Here is a 16,832-nt window from a genome sequence, read left to right as displayed (position 1 = left end):
CAATTACTTGATTTTTGTCCTATGCTTTTACTGAATACATGCCATTAAAAGGGCATTGTCATATAAAAATAATGGGGCAGATTCAACAGAGTGATGCCAATTTACACTAGCTGAGGATCTGGCTTTATATATTTAGGAAAACAAATTTCCTTACCTGTATTACTTATATTACCTTTGATTAGTAAAACTTCAGGAATTTTAAAAATGCAATTTACTTTTTATTATTTAACCATTTGGCATTTTATTCAAATTGCACATAAAACGCAGACTAATTGGTTTCAGTTTTATTTATACTCCATTTCCCTTTCTGATTTTCATATGCCAGCACAATGCTGCAATAGTAGCACTGCAAGTATGGCAGGAGAATTGTTTAAATCCAATGAAAACAATTTTGGTTTGAAATTTAATAACAGTTCAGAAAAAATATTTCTATTAAAATCGCTGTTGCCTAAATTAGCAGGAAAAGCTGCACTTCAAAAACTCATTCTTGCCTCCAGTTGATGAACTGTTTCTTTTCTGTTTACAAACTTTTAATCATTTCATGTGTTTTTGCAATGAAGATTAAAAAAATCCCATTTCATCCTCATTTATTTTCCAATCAAGAGTCTACTACACAAAGTAAGAAAATATCAGTGGCAAGCTCACGTTTTTTATTCCATTCTATTTCAGAAGCATATAAAGCAGCATTATTTTATGATAAACTTTCAGTTTTTTAATATTTAGGTCTATGCATACACAAGTCCTCAGATTTCTCTATAATAAAAAAAATCTTTTAACATGCTTAAATAAAAAATAAATGAGGCATTTATAATCTTTGTATTTTAAGTGATGGAAGTGTAAAAAGTCACAGTGTGGGCCCTTGTTTACACTTCTATTTTAGGATTTTTCTTAATCCCTTTCTTATCTAAAATATTATGTATTAATTTACATATAATTCTATTGCTTCAGACAAATAAAACTAAAACACAGCTAAGAGTTGCAGACAATTGTTAAAATTTATAAAAGTTATTGGTTTAGGCTGAAAAATGACAACTGAATTTAGAACGAAGAGATACTGAGAGAAAATATAAAAAGAGCATGATCCTGCACTCTCATTTCTGAACAAAGACAATGGGTCTGAAGAATACTCAGCACCTTTTGGAGTGGGCCATGGGTGACCATACCAGCAGCAATGTGACACTCCAGAGTGCTGGAGAAGACACAAATGCTAGATTGTGGTGGTAGGAGGGGTATGGTGGTCTTCAGAATCATATGCCAATAACAGAAGATTGATCTCCATCCTCAGTTTAATGAGAAGACAATGTAACTGAATAAATAAGTGAGTGATGTGCAAGAACGAAGGATATCAGGAAATTAAGCAAGCAATGGTTTTGAATAATTTGCAGAGGGTGACAGAGGAAATAGGAAGTTCATTTAGGTCCGCATTGTAACAGCTCCAAGTATGGAATAATCATGGAATGAATCAACATTTTTAGTAGCACACTTTAGTAATTCTGAATAGATGGCATTGTTGACTATGCAATAACAATCATGTTATAAAAAATAATCAATCTATAATCAGTAACCAAACAGAACTCCCAGTCTCTTGATTGGAGAAGCAAAGCCAATCTCAAGAAAGGGATGGGGGCAGGGTGAAAGGTACTGTACAGCTAAAAGCCAGTAAGAGGACCTTGTTTTTAGCCTTGTTAAATACGAGGACATTCTGCAGCATTCGACATAAAATGTCTACCAATCACTTAGTAATATAGGCAGTGGTGCTGGAAATAGAGGTGCTGGGGTGCTGCCATACCCCTGGCTTGAAGTAGCAATAACAGACCCCAAATGCATGGTTTCCAGGATCAGTACCCCCATTATAAAAATTGTTCCAACACGCCTGAATATAGGAAAAATAGACTACATAATAGAAAAATATTGTAATATAGAAAAAATATATCAGCTGAAGAATTAGGAAATGCAAGAGAAAGCTGAACATAATCAGCACAGAAATGATACTCAAAACCAGGCGTCCTAATAATTTCAAGGAAGGGGAAGACAGACAATGGAAATAAAAAGGAGAAGGGATTAATACACTGAATCTACCCCATTATTTTTAATCTGACAATGCCCTTTTAATGGCATGTATTCAGTAAAGGCATAGGGCAATAATATTTCTGATACTATGACTTAAAGATGTTCCCATGGGCTCAGAGAACAGTGGATGAAGAAGCTTGCAACAAAGGAAAACCTTAAGGTCACAGGGTCTAAGACGATAACAGCCTACACAACTGGCTGGTCTTTCCACTGTTTTAAAGATAGCAAGACACCAAGACTGCAGTTACACGGAAAGCAGGGGTCAGCACCACCATGTTGTATGACGGACACTTGACAAAATTACCCTACTTAGTGACGGACATGGGCCAGGGGGAGGGGGGGAAAGAGGTTATGTCATTCAGTCATTCAATTTTTTGAAAAACTATCACGGACCTCAACATTTTTCTGTGTACAGACATGTTGCTGACCCCTGATGGAAAGTATCAGATTGATGGTAAAGGTGTTCACTGTACTGAAAGTGCTTCTAATTGGCTAGTGTGGAATTATTTGGTGAAGTCTGACAGCCAGTCTTGAAATTAAATATAGCCATCAAAGGTACACGGAGGATGATACAGTATCCATATTAAAGGGAAATCAGTGAGACTATTTTGGCATTTAATTAAGAGTTTTAAACAGCATTAAAATTCAGAGAATACTGGTCTAAAGCCAGTGGTAGATGATGACCATAGCCACTTTAATCTCAGAGTGGGAACAGAGATAGTCACCACAATATAAGACCACTGGAGTCAGATTCATCAAGTAAAAATCATGTTTTTTCTAAAAATGCAAATAGTTAATATATCTGGAATTGCACATCATCTGGTCATGATTAAGTACTTCAGTTAATCAAAGGTTTACTATTTCAAAGTAAGAGAAAATGGAGAAAACAGAAAATAAAATGGATGAATGTGAACAATAGGAAGGAGACCTTGCTATGTATTATATAATACACAGAGTCCGGCAAATAGATGGAACGGCTCTTGGGCGCAGTCTAAAGCTATGAATTGAAAGGGGGTTTAATCAGGGTGATCCCAAAAATTCTCAATTTATTAAAGATCCATCTCCAGGTAGATGATGGAACTTGAGAGCCAGGTAATGGAATATTTATAAGCAGTTACCTCAGCTGAGGCCACAACAAAATCTCCAAACTGACTGGAGAGGAAAATCGGTCAGATCCCAAGGTGAGATCCAGTTTGCTGCCAACACACCTGAGAAATAGCTCATAAAGAATCGGATCTATCAAGAGCTTCCATTTCAATGGAATCAAAGTATTTGAAGGCACTCAATCCAAACTGTATTCAAAACAAATTTAAAAAATCCAAGTCAAAACAAGGTAGTAAGCGGCAAGTAGACTGAACTCTAGTAAAAATGTTGCCAGACAAACAGTAGTCCACCAAGCAAACAACACTTGAGACAAGTCAAGCAGTAGAGAGATCTAGAGGGGTGAAACAGCAGGTGCCCGCAGATTAGCCAGATAAGAAACATGCCGATGAAACAGAACAGGTGGAGAAAAACAGGTTCAGTCTAATGGTCAGAAGAAATTGTGAGTATTATGACACCCAGCATTACTATCTGGATGTCAAAAGCCTACCATCAGTATTGCCCTGTGACACGGTCATTGCAGACTGAACCTTATCTGTTTGCCATGGCACCCAACTTTCTGTTAGCAAGGTAGAACTGCTGGTTCCTTTTAACATAATTAATACTATGCCCTATGGACATGTTACTCATCAGTGCATTTGGATCACCGTTTCCTTTAAAATACACTAATAATTTCGCTTAGTTTGTGCTTAAGCTTCTAATTATAGCAGAAAGTCCCAAGGCAACCTTTCAAAACAGCCCTCCTCTTAGAGCAGAGTTCTGTAACTCTGACTTGTATACTAACATGCATAATTAAAGGCCATTAGACTCCATAAACAAATGGCTAGCTTTACATATATTTAAATGAAGAGGTCTACAGTTGAACTATATCCTGGTCTCCAGGCTTTCAAGGAAAATGCTTTGCCACTTGATCAAAAAGAGCAGTTCTGTTATACTAAGGCATCCCAGAGTGTTAACAGATAAAATGGTATTCAAACAATGCTCATGTTGTGAGAAAGCTGCTAGCAAGGAAATGTAAAGTTAAACTTGAAACTCAGTCCTTTAATCTGCTGCCTTATTTCACTGAAATACTGCAGTGGTGTGAAATCAATGGATTGTGCAAGGTAGCACCTATGCGCTAATGTCCAGGCACAACGCTTTAGTTACTGTCATAATCCTGACTTTATGTATATGTAGGTTTTGGTCTCTGAATGTCCTTGACTGCTTAAGTAAACAAAAGCTGTTTTAAAATAAATAAAATATAAACAATCCCACACATTATAATGGCTCCTTTGGGCCTTTTCTGTCTATTAAACACATATATTATCCACACAAATTTTACATAAGATGTATTCTAAGTTATAAACTGAACCCACTTTAAAGTTAGAAGTGCACAAAAAATTACATAAAAACCAAAAAACTCTATATTCTATATTTTAACACTTACATACGTCAGAGCACTGGACTGACTTTTTAAAAGCCATTTAAAAGGGCGTTCTCAGGTTTAAAAAACATTAACGAATTTCCTTACCTATATTAGATTTTTAAAACAGAATGAATGTTAAGGCTGTAAACAGCTCCTGTAAACTGGGATAGCTATACTGACATCAGAGCTATGATGACTTAAACCAGCTGAACCTTTGGTCCAATACATCTAATTCACTTTACTCCTCTTCTGAAATTTGTTTTGTTTTTGTACCTCATCTCAGAAAATTAAATTAGACTACTCAATTTCACTTTTGTAAAGTTATTCTCTAATCAATTTCACCTACCTATTGTGTGCACTAGCACAATGCTGGAATGTCTGGGTCAGAAACAGCTTAGGAGACTAATTTTTTAAAACTGACTTTTTAAAAAATGTCATAGAAATATCTCTTTTGGTCTTTGGTTTTGTAAAAGCTTTGTTTATAATTTCAGGCAAAAACTGGCTTGTTACAATACTTTTAAAATAAAAATTATTCCCATGTTCAGACTCTGTGTTTTAAATTCTGCACAGAATGAATTTTTGAGGATGAGTTCTGAACCCCATAAAATTCATTTTTAAAGTAAACGCTGATATGCCACTATAATTTTACCCACAATTTCTTATACAGGGGAACTACTGCCTTTGATAACTGGTTTATTAAGTTTTACAACATATGTGACTGTATTATGTCAAGCACAGAACAATATTTTCATTTCCTTCTAAAAGAAAATGAAACAAAATGGTTTTTGGTCCAATACTTACTTTTCACCATAAAACCTTTCAAAGAACCTTTCCTTCCAAGGTTCTGTTTTCTTTTCCTTTTCAATCTCTTGTCTGATGCGCAACTGCATTTCTGGAGTAAATTCTCCTAAAAAACAAATACTAATATATTGAATAAAAGTTGTCAAGGTTTACGCTAATACGGGACCATTATATATTGTACAAAGATACACAGATATACTGTTCTTTGTTATAGCCATCCAAACAGTAATTCAATGGAAAACAAAGGTGAGTGTGACCTGCATGACTGCAATTAGCATATAACTTTGGTATTTCCAAAGTATATTGGTGGGATTTAGTCACATGCATTTATGTTTCCAAAGCTGACAGTGATGAAAATGCTTATCTAGTTATTTTTAAACTGCTCAAATAAGCTGCCCTAGTGAACTATAGAATTATTAACTGAAAAGAGATTCTCTAGAAAAATTCAAACCTGAATCAGCAATTACTGTTGCTGAATTTCTGCTGTACTGCATTTTCCATTCTAAAAGTATTTCTCAAATATACATCTTTTTTTATTTTGGCTAAAAAAAAAAGGCATCTTTCATAAAAATTAATATTTGGTAAATCTGAGAACAAGTAGAGAGTTACCTTCTGCCAATCGTTGTTTCCACCCTTGTGCTGCATATGCAAAGAATTCATTATTTAGAGCGGAACTACTGAGGCGCAAAACTCCATCACTTCCCATCTAGAAAATAAGCCGATGGTAGCAGAAGACACTGTCAGAAATAGCTTCAACTAAGATTACATAAGAATAGAGTTCCAATTAAGGGGAATGGGAAGGGATAGGAGGTGGGAATAACAAAGGAAATCAACTACTAGTATTAAAACAGCATTTTCATTATAGTCATTACTGTAAATGCAAGTGGCCTAATCCAGCATCTATGTGCCTACTTCAAAAATCATTAGTATTACCAATGATCACACAATTTACAACTGATTGATGTGGTTTAATCACAGCCATATACCTTGAGCCTAATATGCCTAGAATTGTACACAAAATCGAGATCATTATTGTACTTCCTGGAATACAGTATAGAAACAAATTAATTAAATGTAATGAAGGCAGTAACTCTAGCATATTTCTCTGTGCTGAAGAAACCTAGTTCCCATGACATCTACTATATCCTACTTGCTGAAAGCAGTGTGGAGAAAAACAATTTTCCTTAACAAAAACATAAAAAGAAAGAAAAAAAATAGTATAACATTATCAATAAAAAAAGCAGCAAAAACCCTGTAAATGTAATTTTACAGGCATCAAAAGGGTGAAAATGGTGGGTGTGCTAAAATAGTAATTATTTTTACTTTCTACATATGTAAAACACAGTTATTATTAAAATATTATTTGAACTACCTCATCTGCAATAAGTGATTAAAACAATTCTAGTATTGATTCTCTTTTTATGGCATATTGGACACATTTTGTTTTTCATTTCATGGATGCATGTTGAAATAATGTAGATAACAATTTATCAACTAAGAAAATCAATAAATAAAATGCATTACAGGTCACATCACATCTGTAATAATTTTCCTATAACAGCAACAACAAAAAAGATAAAAACACCAGACAGAAAAGGCTTTAGTAGCAGCCAATTTGTTCAGGTCAAAAGGTACCTAGTGCTCAGTATAGTTCATTATACATCCTTTGAGGTTGCTAATAGATAAACGTTTGACTCTTTCTCTGTCATCTGCTAGTGCAAAGCGTCACAATTCTCAGCATGCCAGCACACTAATTTTAACTATGAACATAACTCCAACTGCCCTCCTCCATCCCAGATCTGGAAATAGAGAAGGAAGCAGATGTCACAGACACATTTAATAATATTTAACAGTATCTACCTAGTTATTTTCCTGATTTACAACTAATGCTGCTCTCAATCTCCAGCACAGTTTTATAAATTTAATCATTTCACAGCTGATTAATAACCCATAATATTCTGTTTTATGAACTAAAGAACACCAGAGTAAGTTTTAAAATGCAAAGTTGCGAAAACAGGAAGACTAATCAAGGTGGAGTCTGGGAGCTGGGTGCCTCAGTCCTGAAAGGAAAACTATAAAGGACCCCGGCTGACTTCAGTGGGGCTCAGTGAGGACACGTATCTGTCTGGGTGGGTCTCTTTGCAGGGTTGGGGCCTTAAGTGGCTTCTCTTTTTTGTCTGAACACAGCAATGGCATTTTCCTGCAAAGTCAATACAACAGAAGCAGTTGCTGACAAGTAATATGCTACTTCCTTTTCTGCTCCAAAGCTTAATGTACTGTTCCTGCATACCTCCTACATCCCACACACGTAAAGGGACCAAGGGTCTGAGTCACACATTACTTTGATCAGCTCAAGGGTCTAGCGTGAATCAAAGTGGAGATTCTAAAGAGAGAAGATGATCTACATCCAAGAAAGAGGAACTGATAAAGAAGGTGAGAATTTAGTTTCTATATATTACTACAGAGATACATTTAGATGACCAAATATATTAGTGGTTCTCAAACTTTAGTACTGGTGACCCCTTTCACATAGCAAGCCCCTGAGCATGACTCCCCCCCCTTATAAATTAAGAACACTTTTTAAGTATCAGAGGGGTAGCCGTGTTAGTCTGGTTCTGTAGAAGCAGTAAAGAAGCCTGTGGCACCTTATAGACTAACAGAAGTTTTGCAGTTTTGAACACTTTTTAATATATTTAACACCATTATAAATGCTGGATGCAAAGCGGGTCTTGGGGTGGAGGCTGACAGCTCGCAACCCCCCGTGTAATAACCTTGTGACCCCCTGAAGGGTCCTGACCCCCAGTTTGAAAACCCCTGAAATATATGTTGCAGAAATTCTTTGGGTAAAGATGCAAGGAATGAAAAACAAAGCAAAATTAACTGTGGACACCACTTAGAGATCACGAGGACAGGAGAGAGAACAAAAAATTCCTAGACTAGTTTCTTAGGCTCCAGTGCCAATGGGAGATTTTAAGAAACATTTGCTTGGTAAAAAAAAAAAAAGAAGATGAAAAACCCCCTAAAACATTAAACAAACAGTTCCTAAATTACACAGAAAACTATTTAATGATCCAGAAAGTGAAACCACTCCAACTAGAGATGAAGGTGCCCATGATTTAATATTTTTAACTAATCTGAAGGAACTGTTTGAGAATGAAAGAACAATAGGGAAGCACTGAACCAGTGCCCACTATCTAGGCTCACGTTATTAAGGAATGGAATGGAATGGAAAGGAATGACATAATGCAGGAGTAACAGATATCAGGTAAGCCAATTTTGGGGGTTTGAGAAATCTACTAAAGTGCAATATGATTAAGCACTATAGTCCACTGCTGTGGTTAAAGGCTGTAGAATCCTAAGAGACAGCAAGTCAGATCCTGAGCTGGTGTTAATCAGCATAGCTTCACTGTGGAGTTACACCGATTCACATCAACTGAGGATCTGGCCCAAAATAATTAAGGCACAGCAGTCAAAATTTCTTTTGAAAAAGAATACAAGAAATAAGAATTGGCCAGCTTCTGTGACCTTATAAAATACACTCAAAAGTTTGAGGTTAAAGAAAATCTGTACTGAGAACAGAAAAGGAAGAATGGACTCAATCAGTGAAAGCTTTAAAGGAAAAGGAGGATGGCAGAAAAGCAAAGTGAGTTAATGATAACCAAAGAGGTTAAAGTGAATAAGAGAGGCTAAACTAATAAGAAATAAAAAATACCTGACATGTTAAACTCCTTTTTAAATCTGTATTCAAGAAGAAAAATAGAGAAGTCTGAAAACTTTAAAAAAGAAGCAAGATCTTGTAAAACTAGCTATTAAAAAAGAACAAAGATAATGGAATACTTGAAAAATTTGAACACACGGTGTGCAAATCATCTGATCTAATGACACAAAGCCTATAGCATAAAGGAAATGCATTAAACAAATTTACTGCACTCAGAAGCTACTGAAAAATTATACACAAGGATTTCATATAGTTCAAGGCCAGAGGGGATCATTAGAAAATCTTCTAGTCTGACCTCTGTGTAATCACAAGCCATTAAATTTCACCCACAATTCTGTGTTGAACCAGTAAATTGGGTTAGACTAAAGCATTTCAGTCCTCAGAGACTGAACTGCTACATGCCACAGGCAGAAAACAGGGGAGACCAAGGTGCCACCAATGTCTGATGTCCCTGGAATGGCAGGGAATTGATAAGAGATACTCAGGTGTTCGTAGCAGGTGATCTCTACTCCATACCACAGAGAAAGGCAAAAAACTCCCAAGGTCCTTGCCAATCTGACCTGCAGGAAAATTCGTTCCTGACCACAAATCTGGCGATCAGCTAAGCCCTGAGCATATGCGCAAGATACACCAGCCAACCATTTCAGAAAGAGGATTCTTTATATCATCTTAAACACTGGTCCACCCAGTCTGGGGTCCCATCTCCAACTATGGCCATTCTTAATAATTCAGAGGAAGGCAAACAAACAAACAAAACCCACAAAACTCCAACCGCCATACACACCAAAATGTCAATTGTTCAGCCACGGGAAAAAATATTCTTCCTGACCCCAGTTAGCAGCCAGCTGAAGCCCTGAAGCAAGAGATTTGTTTATAGTGATTGTCTTAATGCAGATCTGAAAATGGCATGAGCATGATGAGAGCAATGTATAGCTTCCTATTCTCTCCATGGACCATGAAGTGAGAGAATATAAACAGGACTCACACAGTCTAAGGCTAGGAGGGAACATCACAACCACCCAATCTGACCTTTGTGCACACAGACCATGAAGCTGGATTAAAACAATCTTTTAAAAAGATATATAAACTTGTCTTAAAGACACTTAGAGCTGGTGAGTCCACCACCTATCCTGGTAAGCTGTTTCAATGTTTAATACCCACAATATTAGGAAACTGCATCTTATTTCAAGGTTGAAATTCTAACTTCTAACCCAGGGGTAGGCAACCTATGGCACGCATGCCAAAGGCAGCACGCAAGCTGATTTTCAGTGGCACTCACACTGCCTGGCCACCGGTTCAGGGGGCTCTGCATTTTAATTTAATTTTAAATGAAGCTTCTTAAACATTTTTAAAACCTTATTTATTTTACATACAGCAATAGTTTAGTTATATATTATAGACTTATAGAAAGAGACCTTCTAAAAACATTTAACTGTATTACTGGCACGCGAAACCTTAAATTAGAGTGAATAAATGAAAACTTGGCACACCACTTCTGAAAGGTTGCTGACCGCTGTTCTAACCATTGAATCTAATTATGCTGAAACATTTACTCCTGGGGGAATTCTGCGCCACTGTGCAAGCGCAGAATTTATGTCCCCTGAAGATTTCTTTGCTTCCACACAGAAAAATGACTTTTTGATGGGGAAGCAAAGTGAAGTCACAGAAATGGTCATGTGACCCTCCCCAGCAGTATGCTTTGGGTGCCCAGGGCAGCCGGCAGTGAGGTAAATCACTGTGGGACAGGGGAGGGAGTGGGGAAGACATGGCTGGTGGTTCCTACCCTGCGCCGGGCAGGGCTTCTAGTCCCAGCTGGACTGGGGAGACTGGGACTTCCTCTTCCCCTGCACGGCATCCAGGGCTGTGTCAGACCCATGCCGAGATTTCTCCCCCGGCTGTAGGAAGCGCTGCAAACTCTGCCCCCCCCCACGCTTCCTGCACCCCTCGCTTCTCAGCTGCAGGGGGAGGGATCCCTGTACAGGGATCTGCTCCCCCATCCGCCCAACCCCCGTGTATCCAGACCCCCTCATGGCCAGACCCTCACCCCCCTGCACCAGAGCCCCACCCCGACAAGCCCCACTCCCCCAGCATCTGGACCCACCACTAAGCCTCCCACACCCAGACCCCTTGTCGAGCTCTATCCCCCACAATTCAGACACGGCCCACTACTGAGCCCCAACCACTTTCACCTGGACTCCCCTGTACAGTCCCATTATCACTGCACCAAGAACCCCCCAAAAGGCCCCTGTACATCCAGATACCACCCTCCCGTCCCCGCACTGAGCCACCCGTACCCAGATTACCCCACACAGAACCTTCTCACCCCACACCTGGATCCCCCAACACTAAGCCCCTCCACACTTGGATCCTGCCTTGCTGATCCCGCCTGCCCACACCTGGTGCACTTGGCACAGAGGGGCAGGCCCGGTCCTTGTGCTGTGTCAGGGTTGCAGCCTCACCACTGAGTCCATGTTCCAGGGGGAAGCTGCACAGTGATCTCCCACCTCTGTGTAGCCAGTGGCCTGTGAGCCCCAATGCCATGCTGGAGCTTCCACATTTATTTGATGAATAAAATGTGCAGAATTTTAAAATATTGTGCACAGAATTTTTATTTTTTTGGCACAGAATGCCCTCAGGAGTAAATACTGGAGAAAAGTAAATGTGACACAGATTTTCCCAACAGGAAATAAAAATAATCCTGACAATTACCCTAATCTAACTTCTATATCTAGTAAGATAATAGATCAATTATTACAGGGGGAAAAAATCACTATGTCTGAAAGCTGAACCCTGCATCTATTAAGGGCCATGGCAACACTCCCATCTGACTTCAAGGTGTGTCGGATTCAGTCTCTAGAAGGAAAATAGCTACAAGCAGTAGGTAAAAAGCATTTACAAATATGTCTGTTAAGATTTAGTCATGCTTTGACAAAAATCACAACATTAGTAAACAGTGAGCACCAGATTTATTATATTTGTATTCTATATGACACTGTCTCACACAAAAACTTAGCTAGACAAAGTATTTACTGTAGGAAACAATCCCATACTGCCAAGGAAAAGGACTAGATGAGCATGTCAGTCGTTTCTATTATTAGTTGGGAACTTTTCAATACATTTTTAGTCTGAAAATGCACATTTGCTGACACTGAAACTTTTTTCCAAAGCATACTGGTTCCAACAAAGATTTAGTTGGGAAAGATTACCTGGTTTTGACCAGGGGAAGAGAGAACATGCCCCAGAATAGACAAGTGGCTAGGGCATTCACCTGGGATGTGGGAGAGCCAGGTCCCTGCTCTAAATCAGGCAGAGCACCCCCCTTAAAACTTAAGTTTTGGTGAAACTTTCATCAGGAAAATTAAGAGAGAATAGCCAATAGCCCAGTGGTTCAGGCACTCACATGGGATGTGGGAGATGCAGGTTCAAGTCCCTGGTCTGAATCAGGCAGAGCAGGAAGGGACTGGAACCTGGGTGTCTCACACTCCACTTGAGTGCCCGAATCACTGGTCTATTGCTATGCTGTGTTCCCTCTCCCACTCTGGTTTTTGGGGTTTCATTTTAAAAAAATATGTAAATACAAAAGGTCTTGGTTTCATTCCATATCAGAATGGAAATATATACCAAAACCTCAACATTTTCGTGAAATGGAATTCTTATTTTCCAACCAGCCCAAGTCGCTTCCCATCTCCATTTCTTATGGATAAGAAAGCCTACTATCAGCAATTGCTACTTTAATTAAGAGTAGTAAGGAAATGGATTCAAGGATTGTAGCAGGACAAGGAAGTAGTGTCCTGCTTTAGAACACTGAACTTTCCTCCATTTCAATGGAGCAAACCAGGAACAAGGAAGAATCCAATTGCTAGGAGGAAAAAAATTCAAGTTACTCATCCCCTCTTCTCACCAATATTCTAGTTCCAAACAAAAGACTGTGTCACAAGTGACACTGACAGGAAAAAATATATTTAAATCGTCCTATCAATATAACAGGCAAAGGAAATTTCATTCTGATTTCACATGTTCTACCATATTTAAAAAGAGGACCAAGAGTCCTTCAGTCCCAAGGTGTCAGGTGGTGGATTGTGCATCATGCATCTAAACCTTTGCGTGTATTGCATATCTCAGAGGATTAATTTCTACCTGAATTGCAAAAGCATAAGAAGAAAGAATTTACATTTCTGAAGCCAAAGGGAGTATTTACTTCTATATCTCATCCATGGAGACAGCACAATTAAGAGCTAGAGCTAAATTAGAATTTGGAGAAACATGCCAATAAAGCACTTTTTAAATACACTATTAATTTTTATGGTCTTTAAGAAATGTTGTCCAACAGAGACAGTGCATTAATGAACTGGAACTCCAAACAGTTCTTGAAAGCTTTATATTTTTTCTATTAGGGTTTGAATTCCTGTTTTGTCTGATTACGCACAATGGCAGTGGTAAGTCTAAAACAAAATTATTTTATGAAAAATTCAAACCAGAAACTTTAAGAGTATCTTTTTTATTTAAGAAAATAATTGTCACATCTCAGTGGTTGTTTTCATAACAGGACATGGTAATGGCAAACAGTAATGCAAAGCTTAACTGACTAGGAATTTTCTACCAAGGTCTAGTTTAACTCCTTTGTTGATGGTTCCCCCACTGCAGAATCTGCATGGCAATAAAATTTGGTTATGTTTTCTGCAGTTCCATTAGAATGCGAATGTTGTCGACACTTCAGGAGGGACACAGCAATATTCACATGGGTGCATTCTGCTCCACACAGCTGCTGTTACCTGAGAAGGCACTGAATTGGCCAATCCATTATTTCTTTCTCCTATTTATTTATAAAACTATTAATAATCATTTCTACACAGCTGCTCTGCAGTACCACATATATTTCTCAAATATAAAATTATATGTCCAAGCACAATTAACCCAGAAAGTAATACATTGTATGATCTGACAATAGTATCTCACATTACTAAAAAAGGAGAGACAGCTTTAAAAGGGAAGGCTCTCCTAAATTAAGTGCATTATATCACATAATTATACACTTGTTACGAACCACTATTCAACTCCTTTTGTGCTTTTATTTTTGTCTTGGGGGGAAAAACAGGCCTATAATTTATAGAGTTCCCAAAAGGTATTTAAAAGGAATTACATACAAAAGGACAAGGGTCTGTAAGAAAATACATCTTGTCATCTTTATTTATTCATTGAGGTGTAACACTGGTTTTGAAAGCACTTAATACTGACAAGAAGCAAGCAGTTTTAGGTGACAATACAAGCTTCAAATTTTTAAAAGAAAATTAATTATATATTATATTACATTACAAGTAAAGGTCTCTGTGAGGACAACTATAATTTTTGTAAATATGTAGGGACATAAAATACTCTACCATGAGACTGCGGAAAAGGGCATTTTGGATAACATCTGGTTGGAAAAACGGAGAAACTTTCTGCAAAATTTTTCATGAAAAAGTGTCCCTTTTTTCTACCAAAATTATTAAATTCAATATTTTTCAACCAAATATAGGTGAAAGGGAAATCAGGGTTTACCTACATATTTATATATACCCACAATATGCAATGATACCTTTCAGCATTTAAGTGAAAAATATGATGCAGAGAGAATTAACCAGTGGCTCTGCACTATTGCTGCCATTTCCTGCACCTTAAAGTCCAACTTAAAAAGCAGGCCTCCAGTCACTCTACTACCACTCTCAAACTGGGCACCAGCTTTTAAAGACCACCATCCTGCACAGCAACAGAATTGTGAATGCTCAGAAACACACACTTTTTTAAACTGCAAAAATGTTTACCATCACATAGGCTACAATGGTTGTACTTGTTCCTAACAATGCTACTGGTCCTTTATTAGATGGAAATGGTAGAATTCTCAATAATAATGCAGAAAAGGCAAAGTGTTCAATATACATTTCTGTGTATTTCTGTTCTGTATTTGAGAAAACACAGATGATTCAGTCATATCATATAACACACTTGCCATTCCACTGGTATCTCAGGAGGATGTTAAACAGCAGCTACTCAAGTTAGACATTTTTAAATCAGTATGTCCAGAAAACTTACACCCGAGAGTTTTATAAGAGCTGGCAAAGGAGCTTGCTGGACTGTTAATGCTGATTTTCAGTAAGTCTTGGAATACCAGGGAAGTTCCACAAGATTCGAAGAAAGTAAATGTTGTGCCAATATTTAAAAAGGTTAAATGGGACAACCTAGGTAATTATATACCTGTCAGTCTGACATTGATCCTGAGCAAAATAATGGAGTGACTGATACAGGACTTAATTAATAAAGAAATTAAAGGAGGGCAATATAATTAATCCCAATCAGATCCTATCAAACCTCTTTTTTATGAGATTGCATGTTTGGTTGATAAAGATAATAGTATAGAGATACTATTCTTAGGCTTCTGTAAGGCATCTGACTTCGTACCAGTGATATTTTGATTAAAAAACTAGACAAATATAAAATTAAGATGGCACGTTTTAAATGAATTAGAAACTGGCTAACTGAAGGTCTCAAAATGTAATTGCAAACAGGGAATCATCATTGAACAGGTGTAGTTCTAGTGGGGTCCCACAGGGATCAGTTCTTGTCCCTTCATTATTTAATATTTTTACTAATGATATGGAAGAAAATATAAAATTATCACTGATAAAGTTTGCAGATGACACATAAATTGAGAGAATAGTAAATAAAGAAGAGAACAGGTCACTGATACAGAGTGATCTGGATTGCTTGGTAAGCTGGGCGCAAGCAAAAATACATGCATTTGAATACAACTAAATGTAAATGTATACATCTAGGGGAAAAAATGTAGGCCATACTTACACGATGGGGGAATCTATCCTGGGAAGCAGTGACTCTGAAAAAGATTTGGGGGTCATGGTAGATAATCAGCTGAACATGAACTCCCAGTATGATGCTGTGGCCAAAAGGGCTAATGCAATCCTTTGATGCACAGACGGGGGAATTTTGAGCAGGAATAGAGAGATTGTTCTACCTCTATATTTGGCACTTGTGCAACCACTGCTGGAATATTGTGTCCACTTCTGGTGTCAACAATTCAAAAAGGATGTTGACCAACTGGAGAAGGTTCAAAGAACAGTCACGAGAATGATTAAAGGACTACAAAACATGCTTTATAGCAGTAGACTCAAAGAGCTCAAACTATTTAGCTTAACAAAGAGAAGGTTAAGGTGTGACTTGATTACAAGTCTATAAGTATCTACATGGCAAACATATTTAATAATGGACTCTTCAGTCTAGCAGAGAAAAGTATAACACGATCCAAGGGTTGCAAGTTGAAACTAGACAAAGTCAGACTGGAAATAAGGCATATATTTTTAATGAGACAGTAATTAACCATTGGAACAATTTAACAAGGGTCATGGTAGATTCTCCATCACTGAATTATTAAATCAAGATTAGCTGTTTTTATAAAAGATCTGCTCTAGGAATTATTTTGGGAAAGTTCTATGGCCAGTGGTATATAGGATGTCAGCCTAGATGCTCACAGTGGTCCCTGCTGGCCTTGGAATCTATGAATCATGGATCCAGCAGACCTAGTTGCCATGGACCTGGAGTGCAAATGGGGCTATTTGACCAATACCTTTCAATCTCAGGTCCAACACCTGACATTACTTGTATCAGATTTGGTTAGATGATGTGCCACGCCAAACTCATTTTATTTTTGCTGGTCACAAAGCATAACAAAGGAAGTTGCCAGGAGAG

General features: G+C 37.7%; 1 protein-coding gene across 23 annotated transcripts in view; it reads right to left on the bottom strand.

Moving 5' to 3' along the window:
* The window catches only part of ASXL3 (ASXL transcriptional regulator 3), a 147,649-nt gene that overhangs the window by 12,875 nt on the left and 117,942 nt on the right, over nt 1–16,832 (bottom strand). For 20 of the 23 annotated variants that reach the window (XM_039524848.1, XM_039524847.1, XM_039524849.1 and 17 more), the window contains 2 exons: nt 5,987–6,083; nt 5,378–5,483 (listed from right to left, as the gene is read on the bottom strand). In XM_039524848.1, coding sequence (XP_039380782.1) covers nt 5,378–5,483; nt 5,987–6,083 — 203 coding nt within the window. Of the gene's footprint in view, nt 1–5,377; nt 5,484–5,986; nt 6,084–7,012; nt 7,076–16,832 lie in introns of those variants that run through there. The other 3 variants (XM_039524839.1, XM_039524859.1, XM_039524858.1) reach the window with 2 other exon arrangements.

This window comes from Mauremys reevesii, linkage group 2 (genome assembly GCF_016161935.1).
Source record: "Mauremys reevesii isolate NIE-2019 linkage group 2, ASM1616193v1, whole genome shotgun sequence".
NCBI lineage: Eukaryota > Metazoa > Chordata > Testudines > Geoemydidae > Mauremys > Mauremys reevesii.
The sequence above is the reverse complement of the archived record's forward strand: the minus strand, read 5'-3'. Positions and strand labels throughout refer to the sequence as shown.